This window comes from Leopardus geoffroyi, chromosome B4 (assembly GCF_018350155.1).
Source record: "Leopardus geoffroyi isolate Oge1 chromosome B4, O.geoffroyi_Oge1_pat1.0, whole genome shotgun sequence".
Lineage (NCBI taxonomy): Eukaryota > Metazoa > Chordata > Mammalia > Carnivora > Felidae > Leopardus > Leopardus geoffroyi.
In genome coordinates, this window is record NC_059341.1 from 77557576 (window position 1) to 77583547 (window position 25972).

General features: G+C 37.6%; 1 protein-coding gene across 1 annotated transcript in view; it reads right to left on the bottom strand.

Moving 5' to 3' along the window:
• Window positions 1–6818: 6818 nt before the first annotated feature.
• FAM186A (family with sequence similarity 186 member A) overlaps window positions 6819–25972 on the bottom strand; it is an 81313-nt gene continuing 62159 nt past the window's right edge. Inside the window, exons 7-10 of the mRNA XM_045466476.1 lie at window positions 18473–18665; window positions 15332–15483; window positions 13790–13972; window positions 6819–6893 (exon numbers count right to left, since the gene is read on the bottom strand). Coding sequence (XP_045322432.1) covers window positions 6872–6893; window positions 13790–13972; window positions 15332–15483; window positions 18473–18665 — 550 coding nt within the window. The 3' untranslated portion in view covers window positions 6819–6871. The remainder of the gene's footprint in view (window positions 6894–13789; window positions 13973–15331; window positions 15484–18472; window positions 18666–25972) is intronic.

Here is a 25972-nt window from a genome sequence, read left to right on the forward strand (position 1 = left end):
GACATCTTTACTAAGTTGTCTTAACTAAGAACATACTTTATCTATTTTTTTTTTTTTTTTTTTAGATCTTCTTTTATATCCTTGAATAGAGTTTAAATTTTTTTCAGGGTAAACATATTGTGCCACATTTGTGAACTAATTGTTAAATATGTTATAATTTTTGGTACTATTGTGAATGGTATTGCCATTTTTGGTTCATTATTGCTAGTATAGAGAATTAATATTTCTGTTTTTCTGAAGACATTTTAAATACAAATGTGTAACCTTATCAAGTGTATTATACCACAATTCTTGGAAAGATTATGTGATTTTTCTCCTTTAATCTATAGATACGGTCAATAACATTGATTGCTTTGTCATGTTAAGCCATAGTTGGATAATATTTCTTTGCATTTATTTTTTAAAATCTATTTTCATCAGTAACATGGGTTATGATTCTCTTTTCTTGTACTGATTTTGGAATAAATCATTATGCAGCTTTTTCCCTTTTCCTATTTTCTGGAACATTTAATTGATAAACGGATTATCTGTCCCTTGAAAGCTTAGTAAAATTCACTGTAAAACCATATAAGCCTAAGGTCCCCCTGCCCCCCAGGGGGGAAAGCTCTTTAATTGCTATTCAATGTGTTTATAGGTATTTAATCTGTTCATATTTTTAATGTTTTCTGCCAATCTTGGAATTTTATAATTTTCCAAAAATCATCTAGCTTTTAGTATATCAGCTTATAATTGACCATTGTATTCTTTTCTATCTCTGTTGTATCTGTACTAGTTCTTTTGATTTCATTATGTGATTTGATTATTTGAATAGTCTCTTTTTCCTAATCAGCTCATTAGGGAGTTTTCCATCTTACTCATCTTTATAAAATGGCAAAAATAAATCCTAATATAACTGAAATTACAATAAATGTTGATAAGTTAAATCCCTCAATGAGAAGGCAGAAACTCAGGTTGGATCTCAGACTGGATTTAAAAATTAAGGTCTAACAATATATTATCTATAAGAGACATATTTAAAATGAAAGACTACAGACAAATGGAAAGAAATATAAGTAGGTATTCCAGGCTAATATGAACAGAAAACACCAAAAACAAAACAAAATGAAAAACAGAAACAAAGTATCTATTTTATATAAGATGAATTGAAGCTACAAATTCAAGGCAAAAAGTATCATCAGGGACAAAGCATAAGGAATAGATCTGTTGCTATCAGGAGCTCAGCTAAGTGGAGATATCAAGTGGATAGTTGGATATATAGGACTAGAATTCAGGGGCAAAGTTCAGAGGCAAAGTCTGAGATATAAATTTGAAATCATCAGCATTGTATATACCATATATTGGTATTTAAAGCCATAAGGCTGAGACCATCAAGGGAGTGTAGACAGGACAAGAGGCCTAAGAAGTAAACTCTGAACCACTGCAACATTTTGAGCGCAGGGAGATAAAAAGGAACCAGCAAAAAGATATAAAGGTGGCCAGAGAAGAGGCAAACCAGGAGAGTACAATGTCCTGGAACCCATGTGAAAAAATTATTTCAAGGAAACAGAGTGATCCATAGTTTCACATGTTGCTGATATATCAAGTAAGACCTCAAAACTGATCATTTGATTTAACAGTATGAAGGTTGTTGGTGACCTTGCTAGGAGCAAGTTCGATGATGGAGTAGAAGCAGAAACCTGATTAGAGTAGGTTCAGGAGAGGAGAGAAATTAGTTAGCTTACATAATTTTTAAAAGGAATTTTGGTGTGAAAAGAAAGGGAGAAATGGAGCAATAACGGTTGAAGGAAGTGGATCTAAGAGAGAGAGTTGTTTGCTTTCAAAGTTGAGAAAAATAACATCATGTTATAGAGGAAAAATTGATGGTACAGAGAGAGATGGGAGAATTGCTGAAGCAATGTCCTTGAATAGAAAAGAGGAGATAGTGTACAAGTGAGGGGCTGGCATTAGATGGAAGTGAGATACTTTATCCACAGGTAACAAGAGAGAAAGTAGATATATGGGTACAAATGCAGATAGTTAGAGAGATGTGGTAGAAGTATGTGGACTTAATAATGATTGCTTCCATTTTCTCAGTGAAAGGAGGAGCTTGGTCATAAGCCAAGAAAGAAGATGAAAGGGAAAGTCTCAGGAATTTAAGGAGATAGGAGAAAACCTGTCCAGCAAAGTCAGAGTAAATGGATTAAGGAAATATGGTATGTTTGCCAGGCAGTATTATGGGGCCAGTTGAGGTTAATGATTATTTAATGTAAGACTAGTCAGCAAATTTGAATGTTTATCTTAAGCTACATTCAGCTGCCAGGATGCAGGTATCGAGCAGGCAGAGCAAATTTGATTTAAGCTGGACTGTGGTCAACCAAGGAGTCCTTTGAAGCAAGAGAGGAATAAGTGAGTTTGAGTTGAGAGCATATGCAAAGGACTGATTATAATTATCTATCTATCTATCTACCAGATAGATTATGTAATCTATCTGATTGTAATTATCTATGATTTAAAGTAGATTACAAAGGAATTGAGGACATGAAAGGATGAGGGACACTGTGAAGATGGTGGAATCGATGAAATAAAAGGTCTGTGAAGATCAGAGGATTGTTGGAGTTGGGATACTAGTGGGAATGAGCTGTAAAGAGGTGATGTTTGCAGAATGAGTTATTTGGAACTGAAATTACAGATTGGTTGCAGGGTATTTTTGTTTCGTTTTGTTTTTGCAATGACAAGGTCAAGGGTATGACTAAATAGCTAGAGGATTAAGTCACCAAAGGAGAAAAATCAAAACATTGCAAGGTCAGGTATTATAAAAAGTTACATGAATATTGAAATTGCTAGGGATTATGACAGAAGTACTGGACAGAGTGACAGTAAACAAAGAGAAGGTAAAGGACTGCAACAGAGAAGGCAATGGGGGGGTATATGGCATAGTAACAGGAGATTGAAAGTTGAGTATTATTAGAGAGTAGGGAAGAATGATCTAGAAGTGGCATTGAGGAGTAAGACCCCCAATTCATTTCCAGGCCAACTGATGAGGGGGATATGGGAGTTAAAACCGACATCATCAGAGGGCTGCAGGGAGAGGCAGGGGTCAGCTACTATTTTGTATATTTTGAAGTTATGTCATAATAAGCACCTGTATTAATAGAGATGCATTATATTTTCTGTATATTCCATGTTCTTTAGCTATAGTTTTCCTTTGCTTCTGGTGATACTTTTTGCCTTGAATTCTATTTTTGACCTGATATTAAACATATGCTTGGCTTTCTTTTGGTTAATTGTTGCCATTTCCCATCTTTTTGTTTTAACTTGTCCAACCTTTTTTTTTTTTTTTTTTTTTTTCATTTTTTTTTTTTCAACGTTTATTTATTTTTGGGACAGAGAGAGACAGAGTATGAACGGGGGAGGGGCAGAGAGAGAGAGGGAGACACAGAATCGGAAACAGGCTCCAGGCTCTGAGCCATCAGCCCAGAGCCTGACGCGGGGCTCGAACTCACGGACCGCGAGATCGTGACCTGGCTGAAGTCGGGACGCTTAACCGACTGCGCCACCCAGGCGCCCCCCAACCTTTCTTTTAAATGTCTCCAGGGGTGCCTTGGGTGGCTCAGTCGGTTTAGCATCTGGCTCTTGAGTTTGGCTCAGGTCATGATCTTGTGGTTTGTGAATTCAAGTCCCATTTTGGGGCTCTGCACTGTCAGTGCAGAGCCTGCTTAGGATTCTCTCTCTCTCTCTCTCTCTCTCTGCCCCTCCTGCACTCGCTCTCTCTCTCTCAAAATAAATAAACTTTAAAAAACTGTGTCTCATGTAGACATTATATTGCTAGATTTTTTTCTTCTTTTTTAAATGTTTATTTTATTTTGAGAGAGTGTGCATGAGCAGGGGGAGGAGCAGAGGGAGAGGAGAGAGAGAGAATCCCAAGCAGGCTCCCACTGTCAGCGCAGAGCCCTATGTGGGGCTTGATCTCATGACTGTGAGATCATGACCTGAGCTGAAATCAAGAGTTGGTCCTTTTACCAACTGAGCCACCCAGGTGCCCCTAGATTTTTTTCTTTTTTTAAGTTAGGCTCCATACCCAATGTGGGGCTTGAACTCATGACACTGGGATCAAGAGTTGCATGCTCTACCGACTGAACCAAACAGGCACTCCACTAGATTTTTTTAAATTCGATCTGAGAATTTTAAGTTTAACTAATATATTATTTCTATGTTAGAACTTTTATTCCATTTTAGTTTTTTTTTTTTTTTTTTTTTGCTTCTTATTCATTTCCTTGGATAAATCAGTTTTATCTATGAGTTTGAAAAGCATGCATTTTATTTTAATTTTATTTTGTTTATTTATTTATTTTGAGAGAGAGAGAGACAGTGTGAGTGGGAGAGGAGTAGAGGGAGGGAAGGAGAGAGAAAGAGAATCCCAAGTAGGTTCTGCACTGTAAGCGCAGAGCTCGACATAGGGCTCAAACCCATGAAACAGTGATATCATGACCTGAGCAGAAACAGAGAGTCAGACACTTAACTGACTGAGCCACCCAAGCATCCCAGAAAAGCATGCATTTTATATTTGTTCTTCATTGGTAATCCCTAATTTATCAAGGCCTTTACTTGTATTTTTCTCCCTAATTTATGAAACTTATCAACATCTATCTGTATCTTCCCCTTTAGTAGTACAAATACTTTAACACATACACTCTTACCTACCTCTGGAGGTTACACTCTGTCCCCTACTTTGTTATATCTGGTGTGTGTGTGTAAAATGCTTTTTTAGACAACATACTTTACAAGGGTATTTTATCATTCTTACTGTTTTATATTTTATAGCATTTCCTAAAGTGTTTGTTTGATACCTTACTTCCTCCAGGAATATTTTCAGGGGATCTTTATGATAATCTGCTGAGACCTTGAAGGTCTGAGAATATTGTATCCTCACATTTAATTGATAAGTTAGCTAAATATAAAATTTTAGAGTCAAAGTTTCTGCTCTTAATATTTTGAGAATATTTCATTGTTTACCTTCCCCTAATGTTGCTCTTGAGACATCTCACATTATTCTGATTTGTTTTCTTTATGGATAAACTGCTTTTCTCAGAGAGGCTTTAGAATTTTCTCTTTGCCTTTGGAATTCTTAAATTTCATTAAAATATTAGTAAGTATGCATTTTCCCATATCAATTCTATTTATTTATAGCCTTATAGCCTTTCAATAGCAACCTTTCTTTGGAAGTTCTCACTTTTTTTTCATGAATCATTTTCCCTCCATTTACTTTTTTTCTCTCTTATTAGCACTCCTGTTATATAAATGCTGTCATTTCTATATCTAGCCTCCATATTTCTTAGTTTTTTATATCTTTTATCTCTAATTCCTTCTCAGTGTCTTTTGGAAAAGTTTCTTGACCTGATCTTGGGCTGTGTCCATTTTGCTGTTTATGTCATCCAATGAGTTTATTTCAATTGTGTTTGAATATTCAGTAATCCTACTTGTTACCTTTTTTTTAATTTATTAAAAAAATTTTTAATGTTTATTTATTTTGAGAGAGAGAGTGTGTGTGTGAGAGAGAGAGAGCTGGGGAGGGGCAGAGAGAGAGAGAGAGAGAGAGAGAGAGAGAGAGAGAATCTCAAGCAGGCTCCACGCTGTCAGCACAGAGCCTGACCCCACGAACCATGAGGTCATGACCTGAGCAGAAATCAAGTTGGACACTCACCCGACTGTGCCACCCAGACTCCCCCCATACTTGTTTCTTTATAATCGTTTCTGCTTCGTTATCAGTATCCTCTTTTAGGGACATTTATTTGGCATGTATCCTACTTTTTCTTGTCATCTAGAGTAGGATATTTAGTTTATTGCCTTTCTAATTTTCTAGTTATTTTTCCCTGGGAGGTCATTTTCCTCATGGGTATCAATTATCAGTTATCTTGGCAGGTAATGGATGGAGAAAGGGGTAGGAGGAATCAAAACATAGACCTTAGCTTATATCACCTCTGATGAGCAGGGTTCCAACTTTAATATCCTCATGTGTGTCATTCTTATCAGAAGGCTTTGTCCTTTAGCAAACCTCTCTGTATCTTACCCTAGGCTTCATTCTTTTCTAAGAATGTATTATTTAGTCCTCTGGATGGGAAGAAGGCCTATGGGTTGGGGGTGGGGGGTGGGTAGGAGAAACCTGTTGATGTTTGTTGGTTAAGCCAGCATTTGCCTTTTTTTTTTTTTTTTTAAACCCTACATAGTGTTTCCCTATGAATCTTCTAGGGAAGGCAATGATGTAAGTATGGGCAGTGTTGGGAGGGGGAGTAGAAAAGAGCCCAATTCAAAATTTCTCCACAAATCCACTCCCCACGTTGGAAGCCTGGCTTTCCTCTGTCCCAGGCTACTATTTCCCTTCTTTACCAGATCATAATCACCTTTTCACTCTCCAGGGGTTTCTGCTGGTTTTCTCCTCTTCCTCCTCCTCCTCCTCCTCCTCCTCCTCCTCCTCCTCCTCCTCTTCCTTCTTCTTCTTCTTCTTCTTCTTCTTCTTCTTCTTCTTCTTCTTCTCCTTCTTCTTCTTCTTTTATATCCATTCATTTCTTATTTCTGAGGCATCTTTGGGTTTAGGTTCTGGGAGGTAGACTGCTACTTTGCCATCATGTGAGGGGCCATATTATGTCCCTTTTATGACAGCCTACCACAGTGTTTGTTGAAGCTTTGTGTTTCCAGTAATCTAGAGCAGAGGATATTCTTTCTTGAGTGGTCATGTTAATAGTCTGGAAATAAAGATGTTTAACCTAGAGAACTATAGGCAGAATGTAAAAGCACAGAATAGGTAAAGCAATGCATGTACATGAAAGAAAGCAAAACAGGAATTCTACTGTAACTTTGAAATTTACTTTCAACATGCTTGTATTTAATTTTACAGTCACTTGGGAATCTTCTTAAACCTGGAAACAAGACAAGAAAATTAATCTCATTACAAATTGCTTTTAAATACATTTATAGGAATATAGATGATTCATAGGGAAAATAAGAGTGCCTCCAGAACTCCCAAAGTTAAACTAGTAAAATTGATATGTAATCTATATTTATAAAAGTCACCTTGACAAGGCAGAATGTCTCCCAGGAAGAGCAGAGCTTGGCAATAGCTTATTACTTATTAGACAGTCTTCTTACACCTAAAGTTAGAACTTAAGTGTTGACAATGGTTATTTCTGGGCATGGACTTCTTGCTCTTTTCCAAATTTTCTATGATAATCATGCTTTACTTTTGTAATTGGAAGAAAATTAATATTATTTTAATGACATTTTTATGGGGAAATAATCATACAACTATGCAAACTTATGTGAGGATATTTGCTGCACCATTGTTTGTAATGTTGAAGAATATTCAAACTTCCATCAGTAGGCAGACAGTTCAATAAATTGTGATGGAACTATACAATGAGCATCATGCAATCAATAAAAATGATGATGTAAGTCTATACTGACATAGAAAAAATTTAAAGATGTATTGTTAAGTGAAACACTAAACAGATTTAAAAAAACATGTCAAGTATGAGCCCATTTTTGCAACCAAAAAGTAAGTGCATTGGAATTTGTTGAAGAATACATGCAAGAAGTTGCTATTCCATCCTAACAACCTACATTCAGAGAAATGAGGTCACAGGGAAAACCATTGCCCTGCAAATTGGAGGGACAGGCAATACAGAGAATCACAACTTACTGGAGCCAAAACCCATGAGCAGACACTTCTGCAGGATCCAGTGCCTGGTAAAAAACTTGAACTTTCATTGATGAATTGCTGGAAGCTCAGTATGGGCAAGTCTGAGAGTTAAAATCTCCAGGAGGACCCAGTAAAAGGGACCTCCAGAAACTACCATGTCCTCACAGTGAAGATTGGAGAAAAGTTTCCTGATGTTTCTCTCAGGGGGATGGGTAAAGTAACCATTTTGAAATATACCAGAGCATCTTGTTCTCCTTAACAAGGTCTGCCCTTGAGAGAGACTATTTTACCGAAGCCTAACCAAAGCGTAGGGTTTCATCAGGACCTAACCTATTTGGAGGAAGGAAAATACCCAACTCCAGTCAACTCTAGCCTTCTTTGTGAGAGAAGAGAAATACCCAATTCCAGTTCCCTCTATCCATCCTGTGACACCAAAGGTGGGAGTGAAGGATATTAAGAAGCACTGGTGAAGTTCACAGACAAGAGGCATAGACTTTTCAAAAGACTAAGACCTAATCACAGGACTATACAATGTTTCCCATTCTTCCATACTTTATATCACACCATTAAAGTCTTATTTATTTGCCAGAGTTCCTTTCACCTAGTACATCATGTCTGAATTTTAACAAAAATTACAATGCATACTAAAAGGCAAAAAACACAGGAGAGACTGAACAAGCATCAGATTCAGAGTCAGATATGGTAGAGGTATTAGAATTATTACACTTGGAATTTAAAATGAGGATAATTAATATGCTAAGTACTTTGATGGAAAAAGTATACAACATGCAGGAATAGACAGATACTGTAAGCAGAGAGATGGCTATTCTAAGAAAAAAACAGAAAGAAATGCTGGAGATCAAAAACACTAACAGAAATGAAGAATATCTTTGATGGCCTTATTAGTATACTGGATATGGCTGAGAAAAGAATCTCTGAGTTTCAGGATATGCCAATAGAAACTTCCAAAACTGGGCACCTGGGTGGCTCATTCGATTGAACATCCAACTTCAACTCAAGTCATGATCTCATGGCTAATGAGTTTGAGCCCCACATCAGGCTCTGTGCTGACAGCTCAGAGCCTGGAGCCTGCTTCAGATTCTGTGTCTCTCTCTCTCTCTCTCTCTCTCTCTGCCCCTCCCCACTCACTCTGTCTCTCCCTCAAAAAAAATAAATAAATAAAAACATTAAAAAAAAAAAAAAAGAAACTTCCAAAACTGAAAAACAAAGAAGAAAAAGACTGAAGAAAACAGAATATCCAAGAACTGGAGGACAACTGCAAAAGGTGTAACATACATATAATGGGTATACCAGAAAAAGATAGAAAAGAACAGAAGCAATATTTGAAGCAATAATGATGGAACATTTCTCCAAATGGATGTCAGACACCAAATCACAGAACTAGGAAACTCAGATAATACCAAGTAGGATAAATGCCCCAAAAGTCACACTTAGGCATATCATACTTAAGGTAAAAGTCTTGAAAGAAATCAGAAGGAAAAAACACCTTACCTACAGAGGAGCAAAGATAAAAAGTACATCCAACTTCTCAGAAACCATGCAAGCAAGAGAAAGGAGTATATAATGTTTAAAGTGTTGAGAGAGTGGTGCCTGGATGGCTCAGTCAGTTAAAAGTCTGACTTGGGCTCAGGTCATGATCTCATGGTTCATGGGTTCAAGCCCCACGTTGTGCTCTTGTGCTGACAGTTGAGAGCCTGGAGCCTACTTTGGATTCTGTGTCTCCCTCCCTCTCTGTCCCTCCCCTGCTTGCACTTGTCTCTCTCTCTCTCAAAAATAAACATTAAAAAAAAATTAAGTGTTTAGAGAAAAACTACCTACTTAGAATTCTGTACCCTGCAAAAATTTTTAAGTGAAGAAAAAAATACAGACTTTCTCAGACAAAAACTGAGAGAATTTTATAGCCAGTAGATCTGCCTTGCAAGAAGTGTTGAAGGACATTCTTCAGAAAAAAGGAACATGATATAAATCAGAAATTTGGATCTACATAAAGATAGGAAGAGCATTTGAGAAGCAATAAATAAAAATAAAAGGTTTTAGGGGCGCCTGGGTGGCGCAGTCGGTTAAGCGTCCGACTTCAGCCAGGTCACGATCTCGTGGTCCGTGAGTTCGAGCCCCGCGTCGGGCTCTGGGCTGATGGCTCAGAGCCTGGAGCCTGTTTCCGATTCTGTGTCTCCCTCTCTCTCTGCCCCTCCCCCGTTCATGCTCTGTCTCTCTCTGTCCCAAAAATAAATAAACGTTAAAAAAAAAAAATTAAAAAAAAAATAATAAAAAAAAACAAAAGGTTTCATTTTTCTTAACTGGTCTAACAGATAATAAATTGTGCAAAATAGTAATAATAACAATGTATTCAATGATATATGCATGCTAATGTATAGATTAAATGGATGACAGAAATGATACAAGGGATGGAGTGGGAGAAGAATTAGGAATATTTTGTTATTATAAGGCACTTGCAGTATAATGTTATTTGAAAGTAGGCATGGGTTTGTTGTAAATGTATAGTGCAAAGTCTAGGGCAGCAACTTGAAAAAGTAATGAAAAAAGTTTAAATGAAGAAAGGAGATAAAATGGAATTATAAAATCTCAAAACTACAAAGTGCAGATAAAGTATGAAAGACTAAAGAACAAGGGCAATAAATAGAAAACAGTAACAAATATGGTAGATATTAATGCAACTATATCAATAACCATCTTAAACGTTAATGATCTAAATATGCCAATTAAAAGACAGAGATTATCAGAGTGGATCCAAACACAAGACCCAAATATATGTTGTCTATAAAAAACTGACTTTAAATATTAAGATATGTAGGTTAAAAGTAAATGGAAGGGAAAAAATGCCATGATAACACTAATCAAAAGAAAGGAGTAGTTATATTAATTTAAGACAGACTAGACTTTAAAGCAGGGAAAGCTATCAGGGATAAAGAAGGGTATTTTATAATGATAAAGGGGTCAATATGTCAAGATGACATAATAATCCTTACTGTTTTGCCTAACAACAGAGCATCAAACTACATGAGGCAAAAACTGATAGAACTGCAAGGAGAAACAGGTGAATCCTCTGTTGTAGTTGGAGACTTTAACATTCCTCTATCAGAAGTGGACAGACAGATACAGCAGGCAGAAAATTATTAAGGTTATAGTTGAACTCAACAGCACCATTAATCAAATGGATATAATTGATATCTCTAGACTACTTTATCCAACAATAGCAGGTTACACATTCTTTTCAAACTCACATGACTATAAGCAACAGAATCCTTGACCAAACAAAGGCTCACTTAACAAAAGCCCAGAGGCACGTATACTCAGGGTTGTTCTAGCAATTAGATGTCATCAGGGACAGGGTTTTATTTATTTTCCTTCTCTGTAATTCCTGGTGTATTGTCTTTTTATCTTGTGGTTATCACCTCAGGGTTGCCAAAGATTGCAGTAGCTCCAAGCATCACATAGCACATCCAGACAGGAAAAGAAAAAAATCTTAGTTCTAGTCACCACTGTTGGAAATAGGAAGAAAGGGAACTGAGGAGTAGGGGGAAATATTATTTAGTTTAGTTTAGTTTTTGTTGCTGTTTTTTTTAAGGAGATAAAGCAAAAAGAAGCAATATGGTATTGACCCTAGATTTTGCACAAATTGTTCCTTCTTCCTGTCATCTATGATCTCTTGAGCCCTTCCCACATATTGTATCTCGGTGCCTAGGTATAGTACCTGGCACGTAGTAAGTAGTCCATAAATTTTTTTTTTTTAATTTTTTTTTTTCAACGTTTATTTATTTTTGGGACAGAGAGAGACAGAGCATGAATGGGGGAGGGGCAGAGAGAGAGGGAGACACAGAATCGGAAGCAGGCTCCAGGCTCTGAGCCGTCAGCCCAGAGCCTGACGCGGGGCTCGAACTCACGGACCGCGAGATCGTGACCTGGCTGAAGTCGGACGCTTAACCGACTGCGCCACCCAGGCGCCCCAAGTAGTCCATAAATATTTTTGAAAAGAAAGCAGGCAGAGCAAAGGTAGTGGCAGTTCAGCACAAAGGCAGCTAATTTCTCCAAAACATGTCTGAAATCAGGGGAAGAAAATAATGAGGCACAATATAGAATGGTAAGTGCTAGGATACTATTTAATTATAAGATGCTATGGGAGCACATAGGAGGAATTAGAGAAGACAGATCAGAAAGAATAATTGTTTAAATTGAGCTCTAAGGAGTGGTAGAAATAACTAAAACCAGAGGGAAAGAAATTCTCTTGGTTTGTACTTTAATTTTCACAAAGTAAAATAAATATAATCCTTTTGGGGGAGGAAGACCTTGAAGAGATTCTAGTGAGGAAAAAAAGGGAGCATGGCAAGTAGTAACTGATCATATAGTGCCCATTATTACTAACTTAAGATATCTTAAAGTGTATATTGTCTATATTTCTATTTTTAGTGAAAAATAGCAAAAATCCAAGACTTCAGTTCTCCTATTTCCTATAATGTCTTGATTTTTTTCACTGTTTTCAGCACCTCTTACTCTGAATGTTTTCAGGCATCTAACTAAACAAGTTAGAGACTCCTAATACATATTTTGTATGTGGTAGAATATCAAAGTGAAAGTTTTGACAAAGCACAATGGAAAAGTTGTCAGATTAAATTCAGGTTGACTGGATAAAGTTGAATATTAATTAAACTGACTCTTAATCTTCTAACTCATACTCAAAGTATGAAATGGTCAAGGAGAAGAGGATTTTGAGACCATGCCTACCCATTCTCCACTCCAAGAACTTATCACAGCATTTTGGAGGCCCAATAGAATGGGGCCTGATTCAATACCTAAAAAAAAGCTAAGGCAGTGATTGATTGGCTAGCTGTACTAATAGCAAAGAAGAGGCTGCTGCTGCATTGGGATAAGCCTTCAACCTCAGAGTTTACTTGGACAAAGAAAGGCCCACTGTTTCCAGTAGACTAGATGTGGGCCACATCTATGCATATGTATACCCAAGAAAGATGGCATAGGGCTGTCATGGGTTCTGTCTGCAAGGGATGCCTAAATATGCAAACACATCTCAGCAGAGAGAAGCTGGAAGTATCACAGATGTAAACAACCAGTTGGGATAAAACTATATTTGACAAGATCAAGAAATCTGCAGATAAGAGATCTCCAGTGATGGTGATCTCCAAGGAACTAATCAAAGTACCTCATGAGTCAGCTTTAAAAATCTGCCACATCCAGGAAGCACTGATGTTAGAAAATGCAACAGTGATAGTAAGAACTTTCCATTTACCCCCTCTCTTCTTCCTTCCAAGACCTCTAATTCCTAAAGGGTCCCATAGTAGCAAGCTGGGAAAGTGAGAAGCAGTAGGGCAGAAAAAAGCAGCTGTTCATATCCTCCTTCTCTGACTCTAAGTTGTAATAAATAGTCTTAGCTGGAAGAGAGGAGAAACCTCAACTTTAAAATAAAATCCAAGTTTTACTTGTACATGGTTCTGGACATTTTACTAACCAGATAAACATAGTACTGAAAAGTTATCGGAAATGTCACAGAACCATCTAGGTTTTCATCCAGAGGCAGGACAAAACTAGCCCCACTGAATAAATACAGAGATGAAAAGTCACTTTGGAAAAAAGCTTGGCAATTTCTTATAAAAGTTAAACATATGCTTATCTAACCCATCAACCCCACTCCTGGGTATTTATCTAAGAGAAGTAGAAACTTACATTCACCCCAAAACCTGTATATGAATTTTTATAGCAGTTTTATTTATAATGGCTCCAAACTGGAAACAACGCAAATGTCTTTCACCTGATGAATGAATTAAAAAATGTGGTACAGCCATATAATGGAATAATACTAGTCAGTAAATAAAAAGGAATGAATTAATAATACACATAAAAACATGGATGAATTTCATAGGAGTTATGCTAAGTGAAAAAAGATTCAAATGGTTACATACTGTATACTTCTGTTAATACAGCATCCTGGAAAAGGTAATGTCTAACTTTACACCAAGCACCTACTTTTGGTGATTCCCTGGTGCTATAAGGTAAGGTCAAGGTAGGGAAACAGAAGGTATATGACCAAAGGCCCAATTACCAGAGTTCTCCCAGTCCTTAACTTACTGTGATTTAATGGATCCAAGAGATTTCCTGAAGGTAGATTGAACATCTAACTGGAGTAGCATAGGAATATCCGGGTACCCACCCAGCTGGGCCCAGAGTGAATGTATTGATGTCTTCTCTGTTACTGGGTAGCTTGAAGTCGACAGATCAGCATTCCAGATGGCTTCCATTTGGTCTTCTTGTCTAAAGAACCAGAGGGCATTAACTGGAAGCACCAAACTCTCCTGAGCTCCATATTCAATCAAAATGTATGACTCTTATTCTCCCCTTTTCTCTTCACCACCACCTTGTCCTATGATGCCCTCTCTGGCACTGAAGAACATTAGTTACGCCCACTTTGACTTGAGAGAGAGATTAAAACAGCAGAATTTGCTAAAATAGCTTTTTTTTTCTTCACCAAAAGCTGCATTTCCATTTCCATGACTTCACCTAGTGATCTATTTTAAAACTACCTTCTTAGCTTCATAGAATATGTAAACCATATTGAGACTATTTTTTTCCCATCAACATTTTCCCCCTTCCTTCCCAAAGCTCTTACCTTCTCTCTCTCTCTCTCTCTCAAAAAAAAAAAAAAAAAAAGGAAAACAGGAAAAAAGTAACCTAAGTTTCTTCATTCTGTGTTAAAATAATTTGTTTCATAATAAAGAATAAGCCTCCCTCTTTCTCTGACCCTCCCCTGTTCATGCTCTCCCTCTCTCTGTCTCAAAAATAAACGTTAAAAAAATTTTTTTGGAAAAAAAAAAAAGAATAAGCTTCATTTTTTAGCAAGACCAGCTTTATTAATTTAATTTAAATTTAAAGTTGAACTGAATTAAGTGGGCAAAAATAAAACAATTCACATTCAAGTAGAATATCACAAATTAACAAATGTTCCACAAATCTATAAATGTATGTCCTCATATGATTAATGAAATTAACCTTTCATCTGAAAAAATCTATTGACACTAGTTATGATTCAGTTAGATATAAGTTCAAAAGTATGGGAAAAGAATTCGAACACTTTATTCAAAAAGTTCTGCTTCATCCGATGATTTAGTTAAAGTCTTTAGCATTCACAATTAATGACATGGAAAATTAAACTCCTAGTTGAATCTTTGGAGTAAGCCCATGCATGTGAGATGAGGCACCCAAACATTATAAGGAAGGGATGCCATCAGTCTGTCTCCCTCCAGGACCATTATTGTCATGTCACCTGTAGGGGCAAGAGAGCCCCAGTCTTGAAATTGTTATGAAGGGGAGTCACTAAAAAGAAAACTGGACCCACATCACCCCTGGAAAAGAGCAGGCAAGGAGCAGACCAGCATCAGTTTTTAAAAAAAGGAACTCAAAATTAGATGTTAAATATTTAAGTAGAAATATATGTAAGTAAGCCTCTTGTTAAATTAGCTAAGAAAAGTAATACTACCTTAGACTCTCCACTGCACCACATCATAATTGAGGGGAAGGAGAAGCTCTTGGACAGGAAAAAAAAAAAAAAAAAAAAGCAAGAGGTCCCACATGTCGTCCAAAGAAGGTTTAATGCCAGTCTTTCCTACCACATACCGAAATTTCTTCAATGTGTCAGACTTTCTGTCTTCTTCTATTAGCAGCTCTAGGAATGATTGTTGAACAGATTTGGTAGAGGCAGGTATCTGCTTTTTGTTGATGATGCAAGGGATAGGTTGACTAAGATTCAATCTATACGTCTGTTGAAGCTAAAAATAAATAAATCAGAAAAGGAAACCATGGGGAGAAAAGATAAGAGTCTTTAGGAAGATCTGAGCTGGCCCTAGCTAAACGGTGACTCTTCTTTTCCATGGATTTACAAATCCATTTCCTCCATCCTCTTTCTCCCTTCCTCCTAAACACACCTTCACCTCCAACACAAAATTGCAGAGGAGGCACCTATGTTATATAAAAGCCTGCATAAGCTATAGTCCTACCCCTCCAATTTCCTAGCTTTGTGAGTTTGGGTTAGTTGCTAATTTTATCTAACCTCTTTCTCCCTATTTCTAAAACAAGGATAATGACACAGGGTTGCTGTGAGTGTTGTATAAGATAATATGCATTATGGCAGCACCCCATATATTGTGAAGCGGTATGCAAAGCTAATGATAACACCTACTGAATACTTACTGAATGTCACATGCTTTTTATATATTAACTCATTTGGCATTTACAACAACCTTATGTGGTGGTGGCTACTGTTGTTACCTTTGTCTTACACATAGAGATCTGAAGCTCAGAAAATTTTAGATCTTGCCCAAAGTCTCGTAGCTAATATGTGGTGAGGCTGATTTGAACCTGCATGATCTGTTAGCAGAACCAAACTCTTGAGCGTTGTAAGGCATTTATTCACTTGTACCCTCTTCTCCCTTTTGCTTTTCCCTCTCCCTTCTTCTGCCTTAATAATCACCTCATCATCTAGATCCTGCATTCCCTGATCACAGACCCTTATTCATCCTCTGAAGCGCTCTAGATGTTGTGATTGCTATTAGACACTTCTTGACACCGCCAGCTCATTTTGCTTTATTCCATCTACATTGCCCATGTTTTTTAAACCAAAAATTGTCCAAAATATCCTTTTTGTTTTTTAATTTTTTTTAACTTTTTTTTTTTTTTTTAAATTTTTGAGACAGGGAGAGACAGAGCATGAACAGGGGAGGGTCAGAGAGAGAGGGAGACACAGAATCTGAAGCAGGCTCCAGGCTCTGAGCTGTCAGCACAGAGCCCGACGCAGGGCTCGAACTCACATTCTGTGAGATCACGACCTGAGCCGAAGTTGGCTGCCCAACCGACTGAGCCACCCAGGCGCCCCATCCTTTTTTTTTTTTTTTTTTTTAAATCGAAGAGCTTTGATATTTAAAAAGTAGCTGTCCTGGAAAGTTATGTCTAATTTGGATCAGGCTATGATGAGAAATCTGTATCTTTTAAAGTAGCAAGTAATTTGGGGCACCGGGGTGACTCAGTTGGTTAAGTGTCCGATGTCAGCTCAGGTCATGATCTCACGGCTCATGGGTTCAAGCCCCACATCAGGATCTGTGCTGACAGCTCGGAGCCTAGAGTCTGTTTCGGATTGTGTGTGTGTGTGTGTGTGTGTGTGTGTGTGTGTGTGTGTCCCTCCCCCGCTTGCATTCTGTCTCTCTCCTTCAAAAATAAATAAACATAGGGGCGCCTGGGTGGCGCAGTCGGTTAAGCGTCCGACTTCAGCCAGGTCACGATCTCGCGCTCCGTGAGTTCGAGCCCCGCGTCGGGCTCTGGGCTGATGGCTCAGAGCCTGGAGCCTGTTTCCAATTCTGTGTCTCCCTCTCTCTCTGCCCCTCCCCCGTTCATGCTCTGTCTCTCTCTGTCCCAAAAATAAATAAACGTTGAAAAAAAAATTAAAAAAAAAAAAATAAATAAATAAATAAACATTAAAAAAAATATATGGGGCGCCTGGGTGGCTCGGTCGGTTGAGCATCTGACTTTGGCTCAGGTCATGATCTCGCAGCTGGTGAGTTCAAGACCCGTGTTGGGCTCTGTGCTGACAGCTCAGAGCCTGGAGCCTGCTTCGGATTCTGTGTCTCCCTCTCTCTCTGCTCCTCCCCTGCTCACACTATGTCTCTCTCTCAAAAATAAAGATTAAAAAATCAAAAAAAAAAAGTAGCAAGTAATTTTATAAATGAATTTAGTGAAAGAAAAAGATATATAGATATAAAATAGTCCTAGAACTCCAAGAATGTTCCAGAACTCCATTTTGAGCATGTAGTCCCAGAACAAATAATTCTAACCTCAGCCCTGTAACTTTCTGGAAGGCCACTGTCACCCCCAAAAGCATACTAATGGTTATCTCAGAGGGGCTCTGGGACATAATGAGTGTTTGCCAGAGTTTAACAGGATCAGATTCTGTGTGTGGTGCTATGTAAGCAAGTTCAGTAAACTCTTATCTCCTTTATTGACTCATGCTATTAAAATTTGCTTTCTGATAGTTTTGAGGAGAAAAGTAACCATCATGAATCTGTTGGAGAGTGGTGACTTAAGAGGTTTTATATCTACAGACTGGTAGATGTGGGTTGACTAGGAAGGAGTTGAGCATTTCTAGAAGTCTCTCCAATTCTAATCTTTTCCCATGTAGGGAGTCCAGTCAGCATCCCTGTTGTCAATTTAAGAGTTTTCACTGAGTTCATGGTGTGCTGGCTTGAATGGTAAACCCCTCAAAAGATATATTCACCCAGAATCTGTGAATGTGACCTTATTTGGAAAAAGGGTCTTTACAGATGTAATTAATGACCTCAAGATGAGATCATCCTGGATTAATCAGGTGGGTCCTATATCCAATGATACATGGTGTTATAAGAGACAGAAAAGAAGGTATAGGACACATTGGGAAGAAGGCCATGAGAAGGCAGAGGCAGAGACTGGATCTATGCAGCTACAAGCCAAGGAATGCCAAGGGTTGTTGACAGCTATCAGAGTCTAGGAGAGAGGCACGGAACAAATTTCTCCAGAAGGAACCAGCCGTGCCAACATCTTGATTCCACAAACTCTCCTCCAGAACGGAGAGGATATATTTCTGTTGTCTTAAGGCATCAAGTTTGTGGTAACTTGTTACAGCGGCTCTAGGAAACTAATATACACAGTATCTCCAGGTAAATGTTATTTTCAAAGCTTACCACTTTCATTTTTCTTACAACACGCTGGGAGAAGGAATAGAAAACAAGATACCTGGCTAAATAGGAATATCATTTTCCTCAGGCACTGATTCCGTTTCTGCTCTAAAGACTTCTGCTTGTTGGTCCAGACCTGCATCACCTTTTTCTGGTACTCATCAATTCTGCTCAGCATTATGTAGAGGTTCCGGGTTTCATAACCTTTCCCGGTGTTTTTGATCACTTGTAATCGCCTGATTAGGTTGTTTCTTGAAAAAAAAAAAAAATAACAAGAGTGAGATTGGTATAACTACTGATTCTAATTTAAGCAAACCTGAACCTAGTTACTTTCAGTTCTCATCAGTAGTAAGTAGAGATGGATGTGATAGGGGTGAGAGGCATGCTTAATGAGACCTTAATCTGGCTCGTTACATGACTAAACTTTCCAAAAAATCTATATGATGGTCAAGTTTCCATTAACTCTGGAGTTTTTTAGTGTTACAGTAGTGTTGTTTATTATTATGTTAAAACTTTAGTACTGATAAGACCTATAGAAGGTACTCGATACAGTTATGAGAAAGACAGTGTCCTTGCCTTTAAAGCACTTACAAGCCAGAATAGGAGACTAATAAATTAACTGTGTCAAATAGAATGAAATAAGGCTAAACAGAAATATAAAAATGCTGGGGCACCTGGGTGGCTCAGTCGGTTGAGTGTCTGACTCTTGATTCCAGCTCAGGTTATGATCCCAGGGTTGTGGGTGGGATCAAGCCCTGCATCAGTCTCCATCTGTGGAGTCTGTTTAAGCTTCTCTCTCTGCCCCTCTCCCCACTTGCACGCTCTCTAAAATGTTATTTATTTATCTATTTATTTATTTATTTATTTATTTATTTATTTATTTATTTATTTATTTATTTATAAACATGCTATTTGAGCACAAAGGAAAGCGTAATTCATACTAACAAGAGGAATAAAGAAGACCTCATAGGAAGTTGTTACCTAGGATCTTGAGGAATAGTCATAAAAATATACTCTGTCTTTACTATAATGCATACCACCAAGTTTGTGTCTCTTAAACAGATAGTGTTTTGCCATCTCTGTTCTATAGGAGAGGAAAAGCAATCTGAGCAAAGTTAAGTAATTTTTCGAAGTTACATAATTAATAGATTGGGGAAGCAAACCCAGATCTTTTCTCTTTCCACGATACCAATATTTCTCAAAATGTGGACCTTGATCACCTGAACTGATCATCTGGGCAGGGTGATGGGGTGGTGGTGGTGCTTATTGAAAATGTAGATTCCAGGGTGCTTTCCTAGACCTCTTGAATCAAAATCTTGTAGGATTCAGGATCAGTATTTTAAACAAATTCTCAGGTAAATCTTTGTCACTAAAGTTTAGGGAAAGAGGAGGAGGAATCGAGGGAATACTATAAACAAAGGCAAGAAAATGACTTATATTTTGGGAGTGGTGAGTATTCCGAGACTTTTGGACCATAGATCTGTGAAAGGATACAGTGGAGGACAATACTGAAATTGCTGGCTTCTGAAAGATCATAAAAGGCACGTTAAGAAGTTTGGATTTTGGGGGGTGGGGTGAGGAGGGTAGGCACTGATAACCCATTGCAGATATTCTTCTGAATATATGTATTTTACACACACACACACACACACACACACACACAGAATAACTCTTAGGTCTCTTGTGGGCTATAATTAGTAACTCAGAACGTACTGTATATAGGGATTATTTAATACTTAAATGTGCTAACTCCATATTAATTGGTTAATTTTAATTATTTTCCAATAGCCTTATTTTTTTCATATCTTATTTTTTTTTGCTCCTATAACCATCCTTATTACACATGTTTTTAATCATTTCTCTACATGCATTACAGAATGCCTACCATATCCATTCCTACAAATAACATTGTTCCCATATATATATATATAATGGTTATATGTTGTATATATAAGAGATGCAAATGACATAACATTGTGTAAGTTTAAGGTGGACAGTGTGTTGATTTGATACATTTATATTGCAATATGATTACCACTGTAACCTTAGCTAACACCTCTATCACATCCCATAAGTATCTTTTTTTTGGGGGGGGGGGTGGGGAGAGCAATCAAGATTTGGTTTTTGAGCAGCTTTAAGTTTATAATACAATATTGTTGACTGTAATCACTATGCTATGCATTATATCTCTCCAATAAACCTTAGTTTTCACACCAGATCTTTCCTACTATTTTTTCTGTCTATTCACACAGTCTTTTAGATTTTCTCCATAATTCTTCCTTATTGAAATCACATTTAAACTTCATATTAAAATCATAATTCAGTAATGAGTTCTTGGAAACTTCAGAAAGTTCATAGTTTCATTTCAAGCTTAGAGAAATTATTTTTCATGGATTTGTAAAAATTTTTTTCACGTTTATTTATTTTTGAGGTAAAGAGAGAGCGTGAGTGGGGGAAGAGCAGAGAGGAAGGGAGACACAGAATCTGAAGCAGGCTCCAGGCTGTGAGCTGTCAGCCCAGAGCCCGACATGGGGCTCAAACTCATGAACGTGAGATCATGACCTGAGTAAAAGTTAGAAGCCTAACCGACTGAGCCACCCAGGCTCCCCTATTGTTCATGGCTTTTTTTTTTTTTTTTTTTTTTTTACGTTTATTTATTTTTGGGACAGAGAGAGACAGAGCATGAACGGGGGAGGGGCAGAGAGAGAGGGAGACACAGAATCGGAAGCAGGCTCCAGGCTCTGAGCCATCAGCCCAGAGCCCGATGCGGGGCTCGACCTCATGGACCGCGAGATCGTTACCTGAGCTGAAGTCGGACGCTTAACCGACTGAGCCACCCAGGCGCCCCTGTTCATGGCTTTTTAAAGATAATTAATTTTATTAATGTAAACACTGAGTCTACTAGTAACTGCTGAAGTATCTAATTATTTAAAATGCCCTCTCTAGAATCATGGCCATTCAAATCTTACCTTTTGTTCCCACTCTCTTAGAAAATTCCACTTGTATTGATAAAATCTCGCCTCCCTCCTAAGGAATATTTTTTACAGTATTTGATATAGCATCACAATCCAAGGGAAGGTGCTTTACACTTACTGAGCATCCACTATGTGTAGATCATTGTGTTAGAAATTGTATTTATGGGGGTGCCTGGGTGGCTCAGTTGGTTGAGCGCCCGACTTTGCTCAGGTCATGATCTCACAGTCCGTGAGTTCGAGCCCCACGTCGGGCTCTGTGCTGCCGGCTCAGAGCCTGGAGCCTGTTTCAGATTCTGTGTCTCCCTCTCTCTGACCCTCCCCCGTTCATGCTCTGTCTCTCTCTGTCTCAAAAATAAATAAATGTTAAAAAAAAAATTAAAAAAAAAAGAAATTGTATTTATGTTTTAAAATTTACATTTAAATGTTTCATTATTTAAAATACATTATTAAAAAATAAAATAAAATACATTATTTCAGTTAATCTTTGCAACCATTCTTCGAAGTAAATATTATCACATCCATTTTACAAACAGCACAGTTGAGTCTCAGAGAGATTCAAAACTGGAAATTTGAGCCAAGGTGTTCCCGACTTCAAAGTCTGTGTTTAAGAGAAAGCATGATTAAAATTTGGATATAAAATCATTATAGTTTCCTACTTCAAGGCAGCATTCTATACTACACCATACTGTATAGTATAGTACTTTAGACTTACAGGACTTTGGAAATGAGCTTTTTGCATTCATATGTAGTAGCTCTACTACTTACTAGCTGTGTAACTTTGGCAAATAGGATGAACTTCCTGAATGATTCCTCGTCTGCAAGTTAAATGCAATAATGTATCTAAAGTTTCTCTTCTTTGTAGATGCTTTATAACCTCTTGTGTATGTATATAACTAGCTTTAAATCGTTTATTTAGTTTCTCATTGTCCATGTAATGTTTCCTCAAAGAATTCTAGATTAAACAAGTTTGATTTCCCTACAAAACTTATATTTCCTTTAGTCTATCAGTTTTCACTTTTTCAAGAGTGCAGTGATTCTCCTTTTATTACAGATTCCACCAGATTGCCTGGCATGGATGCCCTTCCTTGATGGGAGTTAGTGTTGAAATATCACCCTAGCATAGAATCCCTTCCAGACAACAGGAAATACTGTACCTTTGGTTATTTGATTACATACCCTTATACTCCTTCAAAACTTTTGGGTGGATGCCATCTGGCCCTAATTTATGCCTCTGCACGAAGTTTTACTTGCCTTAAATCCATCTTCCATATTAGTGGCATTTTACTTCCCTTGTTAGGAATGTTTCAATTATCCTCTATCACATACAAAATAAAATACAAGTTCTTTAGCATGCCATTTAGGATTCTTTTTGACCTAGCCTATCTTTGCTAGTCTTCTCTCTTGCCATATCCTGCTTATTCTTTGTATTCTACCGGCGACAAAGTGGTTTACACACACACACACACACACACACACATACACACACACGTGTACATGCACTGCTTTTACTTCCTTCCTTCCTGGGCTCTGCTAGACTCTCTGCCTTCAAAGGTCTGGATGTCTAGCAGTTTTACCTAACTCTCCTGTCTTCAGTCCTCTTCTGTATACTTTGTACATGTACCATCATTGTTCTTTCCACATATAATCACCTGTTTGTGTGGGTGTCTCTTTGAGTTGACTTTGAATGTCCTCAAGGCAGGGATATGGCTTGTCCACCTTTATATCCTGCCACCCTCAGTCCCCTAGGCCTAACACAGTCCCTAGCAAATAGTGGTTGCTATGTTCAGAAATGTTGATGAGTTAAATGATAAATCCTGACAGGTCACCATAATATTTAGTACCTTTGAGGACTTTCCTCAATATGTATGGAAATGAAATGTCTTATTATCATCATCTGGTCTAATTTTACATCCTCTCCATTCTTGCTTCTCAGATATATTACGTTGATCTTGTGCTAATACAACTCTAAAACTATATTTTAGCATTTAATTATGGAATCTTCAATTACAGAGGTTCTACAAAGTGTTCTTTGCTCAAAAATAGTTTAGGGATGCCCGGGTGGCTCAGTTGGTTGAGCATCCAACATCAGCTCAGGTCATGATCTCAGTGGCATGGATTCGAGCCCCACATTGGGCTCTGTGCTGACAGATCAGAGCCTGGAGCCTGCTTTAGATTCTATGTCTCCTGCTCTCTCTGCCCCTCCCCCCTCTCAAAAAAAATAAACATAAAAATTTTTTTTTAAAAAGATTATCTGGGACATATATACAATGGAATATTACTCAGCCATTAAAAATGAAATCTTGCCATTTGCAACTATGTGGATGGAGCTAAAGTATATTATGCTAAGTGAAATAAGCCCATCAGAGATAAATACCATATGATTTCATTCATATATGGAATTTAAGGATCAAAACAGATGAACACAGAGGGGAAAAAGAGAGAAGCAAACCATAAAAAAGACTCTTAACTCTAGAGAACAAACTGAGGGTTGCTGGAAGGAAGGCAGGTGGGGGGGATGGGCTAAATGGGTGATGGGCACTAAGGAAGACACTTGTTGTAATGAGCACTCGGTGTTACATGTAAGTGATAGGTCACTAGATTCTACTCCTGAAACTAGTATTACACTACATATTAACTAACTAGAATTTAAATAAAAATAAAAACATGAAACAAACAAAAATAATGATATGAACATATAAAAATCAAAGTTTTCTATAAGGCAAAAAGCAGAATCCAAACACAAAGATTAAAAAAAGTAATAAAAATAAATTTTAAAAAAGTCCAGTAATATTCACATGTCCTGGAAGCTGAGCATAAACTTCACTCTATGCCTGCCTAGCAGGGCCTATGTTTCTTCCTTTTACCCACACTTCTAGCTTATATATCCTTTCCTTGATATGAAGCTCTTGGCTAGAAAAGAGTTCCATCTCTAGGATCTGAGAGAAGTGTGTGTGAATTTGGGTAGTAGATACAACTGCCCTGCTATGGTCTTGACGTACAGAAATTTTCTATTTGCACTTGACAAGGTGGCACAAAATGCACTTTCGTATAGAAAACATGCAATTTTCCAAATAACTACTCGATTGGGTGGGCATAATCAACATGAGTAGTAAGTGTGGTTTCATAAAGTGGAGCAAAAAAAAAAATGCATTTTAAAATAACTTTTTGAATAGTATAGCTCCCTAAGTGAGGAAAGGAGACATTTTCATGTGTCCTTGTCTAGTCATTTTAAGCACCAGTAAGTGAATAGCTCTGTATCTTTTTGGGTTTTGTACCGTGTAACGCCTTTTATACCTGTTGATTCTGTTGTTATTTTTTGTGTATTAAATATTTTTTTTTATTTTGCTGGGGGAAAAAAAAAAGGTCTAGGATTATTCAGTCTGGAAAGAGAACGCCAAAGACAGGTACAGAGTAAAATATTTGTCAACAAATCTGATTACTTATGCTTTGAAATGAAAAGTTCTGATTATATCTTGAATAAGTCTCTTTTATCCTGCTGTTCCAATCCTTAGTCTCAAATCAATTCCATCCTTAAAAGTATAAATTTCATGAGAACAGGGTACTTTGTCTGCTTTATTCACTACTGTATCCTTAGCACCTAATACAATACTTGGTGCATAGTAGGCATTAATAAGTGTTTGCTAAATAAATGGCATAAGTTGTTCCTGTAATTAATGATAACCCTTTCTAGTATAGGTTTTAGTGTGACCTCTTGTAATTTCAGGTGAAAGATATCCCCAAATTAATACGTTGGTAATCTCAAACATAAGTGCTAAGGATAGCAGGACAATTGTCGCTTCCCCTGACCTATTTCTGATATTTTCAATTTTTATTTTTATTTGTTTGTTTTTGAGAGAGAGAACACATGCAAGTGCAAGCACAGGAGGGGCAGAGGGAGAAGGAGAGAGAGAATCTTAAGCAGGCTCCATGCTCAGTGCAGAGCCCCACACAGGGCTTGATCTCACTACCATGAGATTATGACCTGGACCTGAACTGAAATCAAGAGTCAGATGCTCAACTGCCTGAGCCACCAGTTGGCTGGCACCCCTATATTTGTAATCCTTTTTTTTTTTTTTTTTTTTTTTGCAATTTTAAAAAATCAGGACCAGGACCTGTTTCCTCCAAGTTGCTTCAGCAGCAAGGTTACCATGGCAACACCTTGTATATAACCTGCCATCTCCCATTTTAAGAATCATACATCTTCTGGTGAACTCAAGAAGGTGAAAGAAATTTAGAAAAACTAAAAGCATTTTTAAGCTTTTGAAGTTGATATTTTGGAGATCAATCATGATCCACAAAATATATCTGAGCATCTCTGCTAGAGATATAAATGGATGAAATAGATCATATAACATTTTTTATTCCCAAAAAGATATATCTCCTTTTGCTATCTTAAATAGGCTTCATTCCACAGACCTTCTGTAAGAGAATGTTTTAGGGGTACCTGGGTGGCTCATTTGGTTAAGCATCTGACTTTGGCTCAGGTCATGATCTCACAGTTTGTGAGTTTGAGCCCCGTGTCAGGCTCTATGCTGACAGCTCAAAGCCTAGAGCCTGCTTCAGATTCTGTGTCTCTCTCTCTC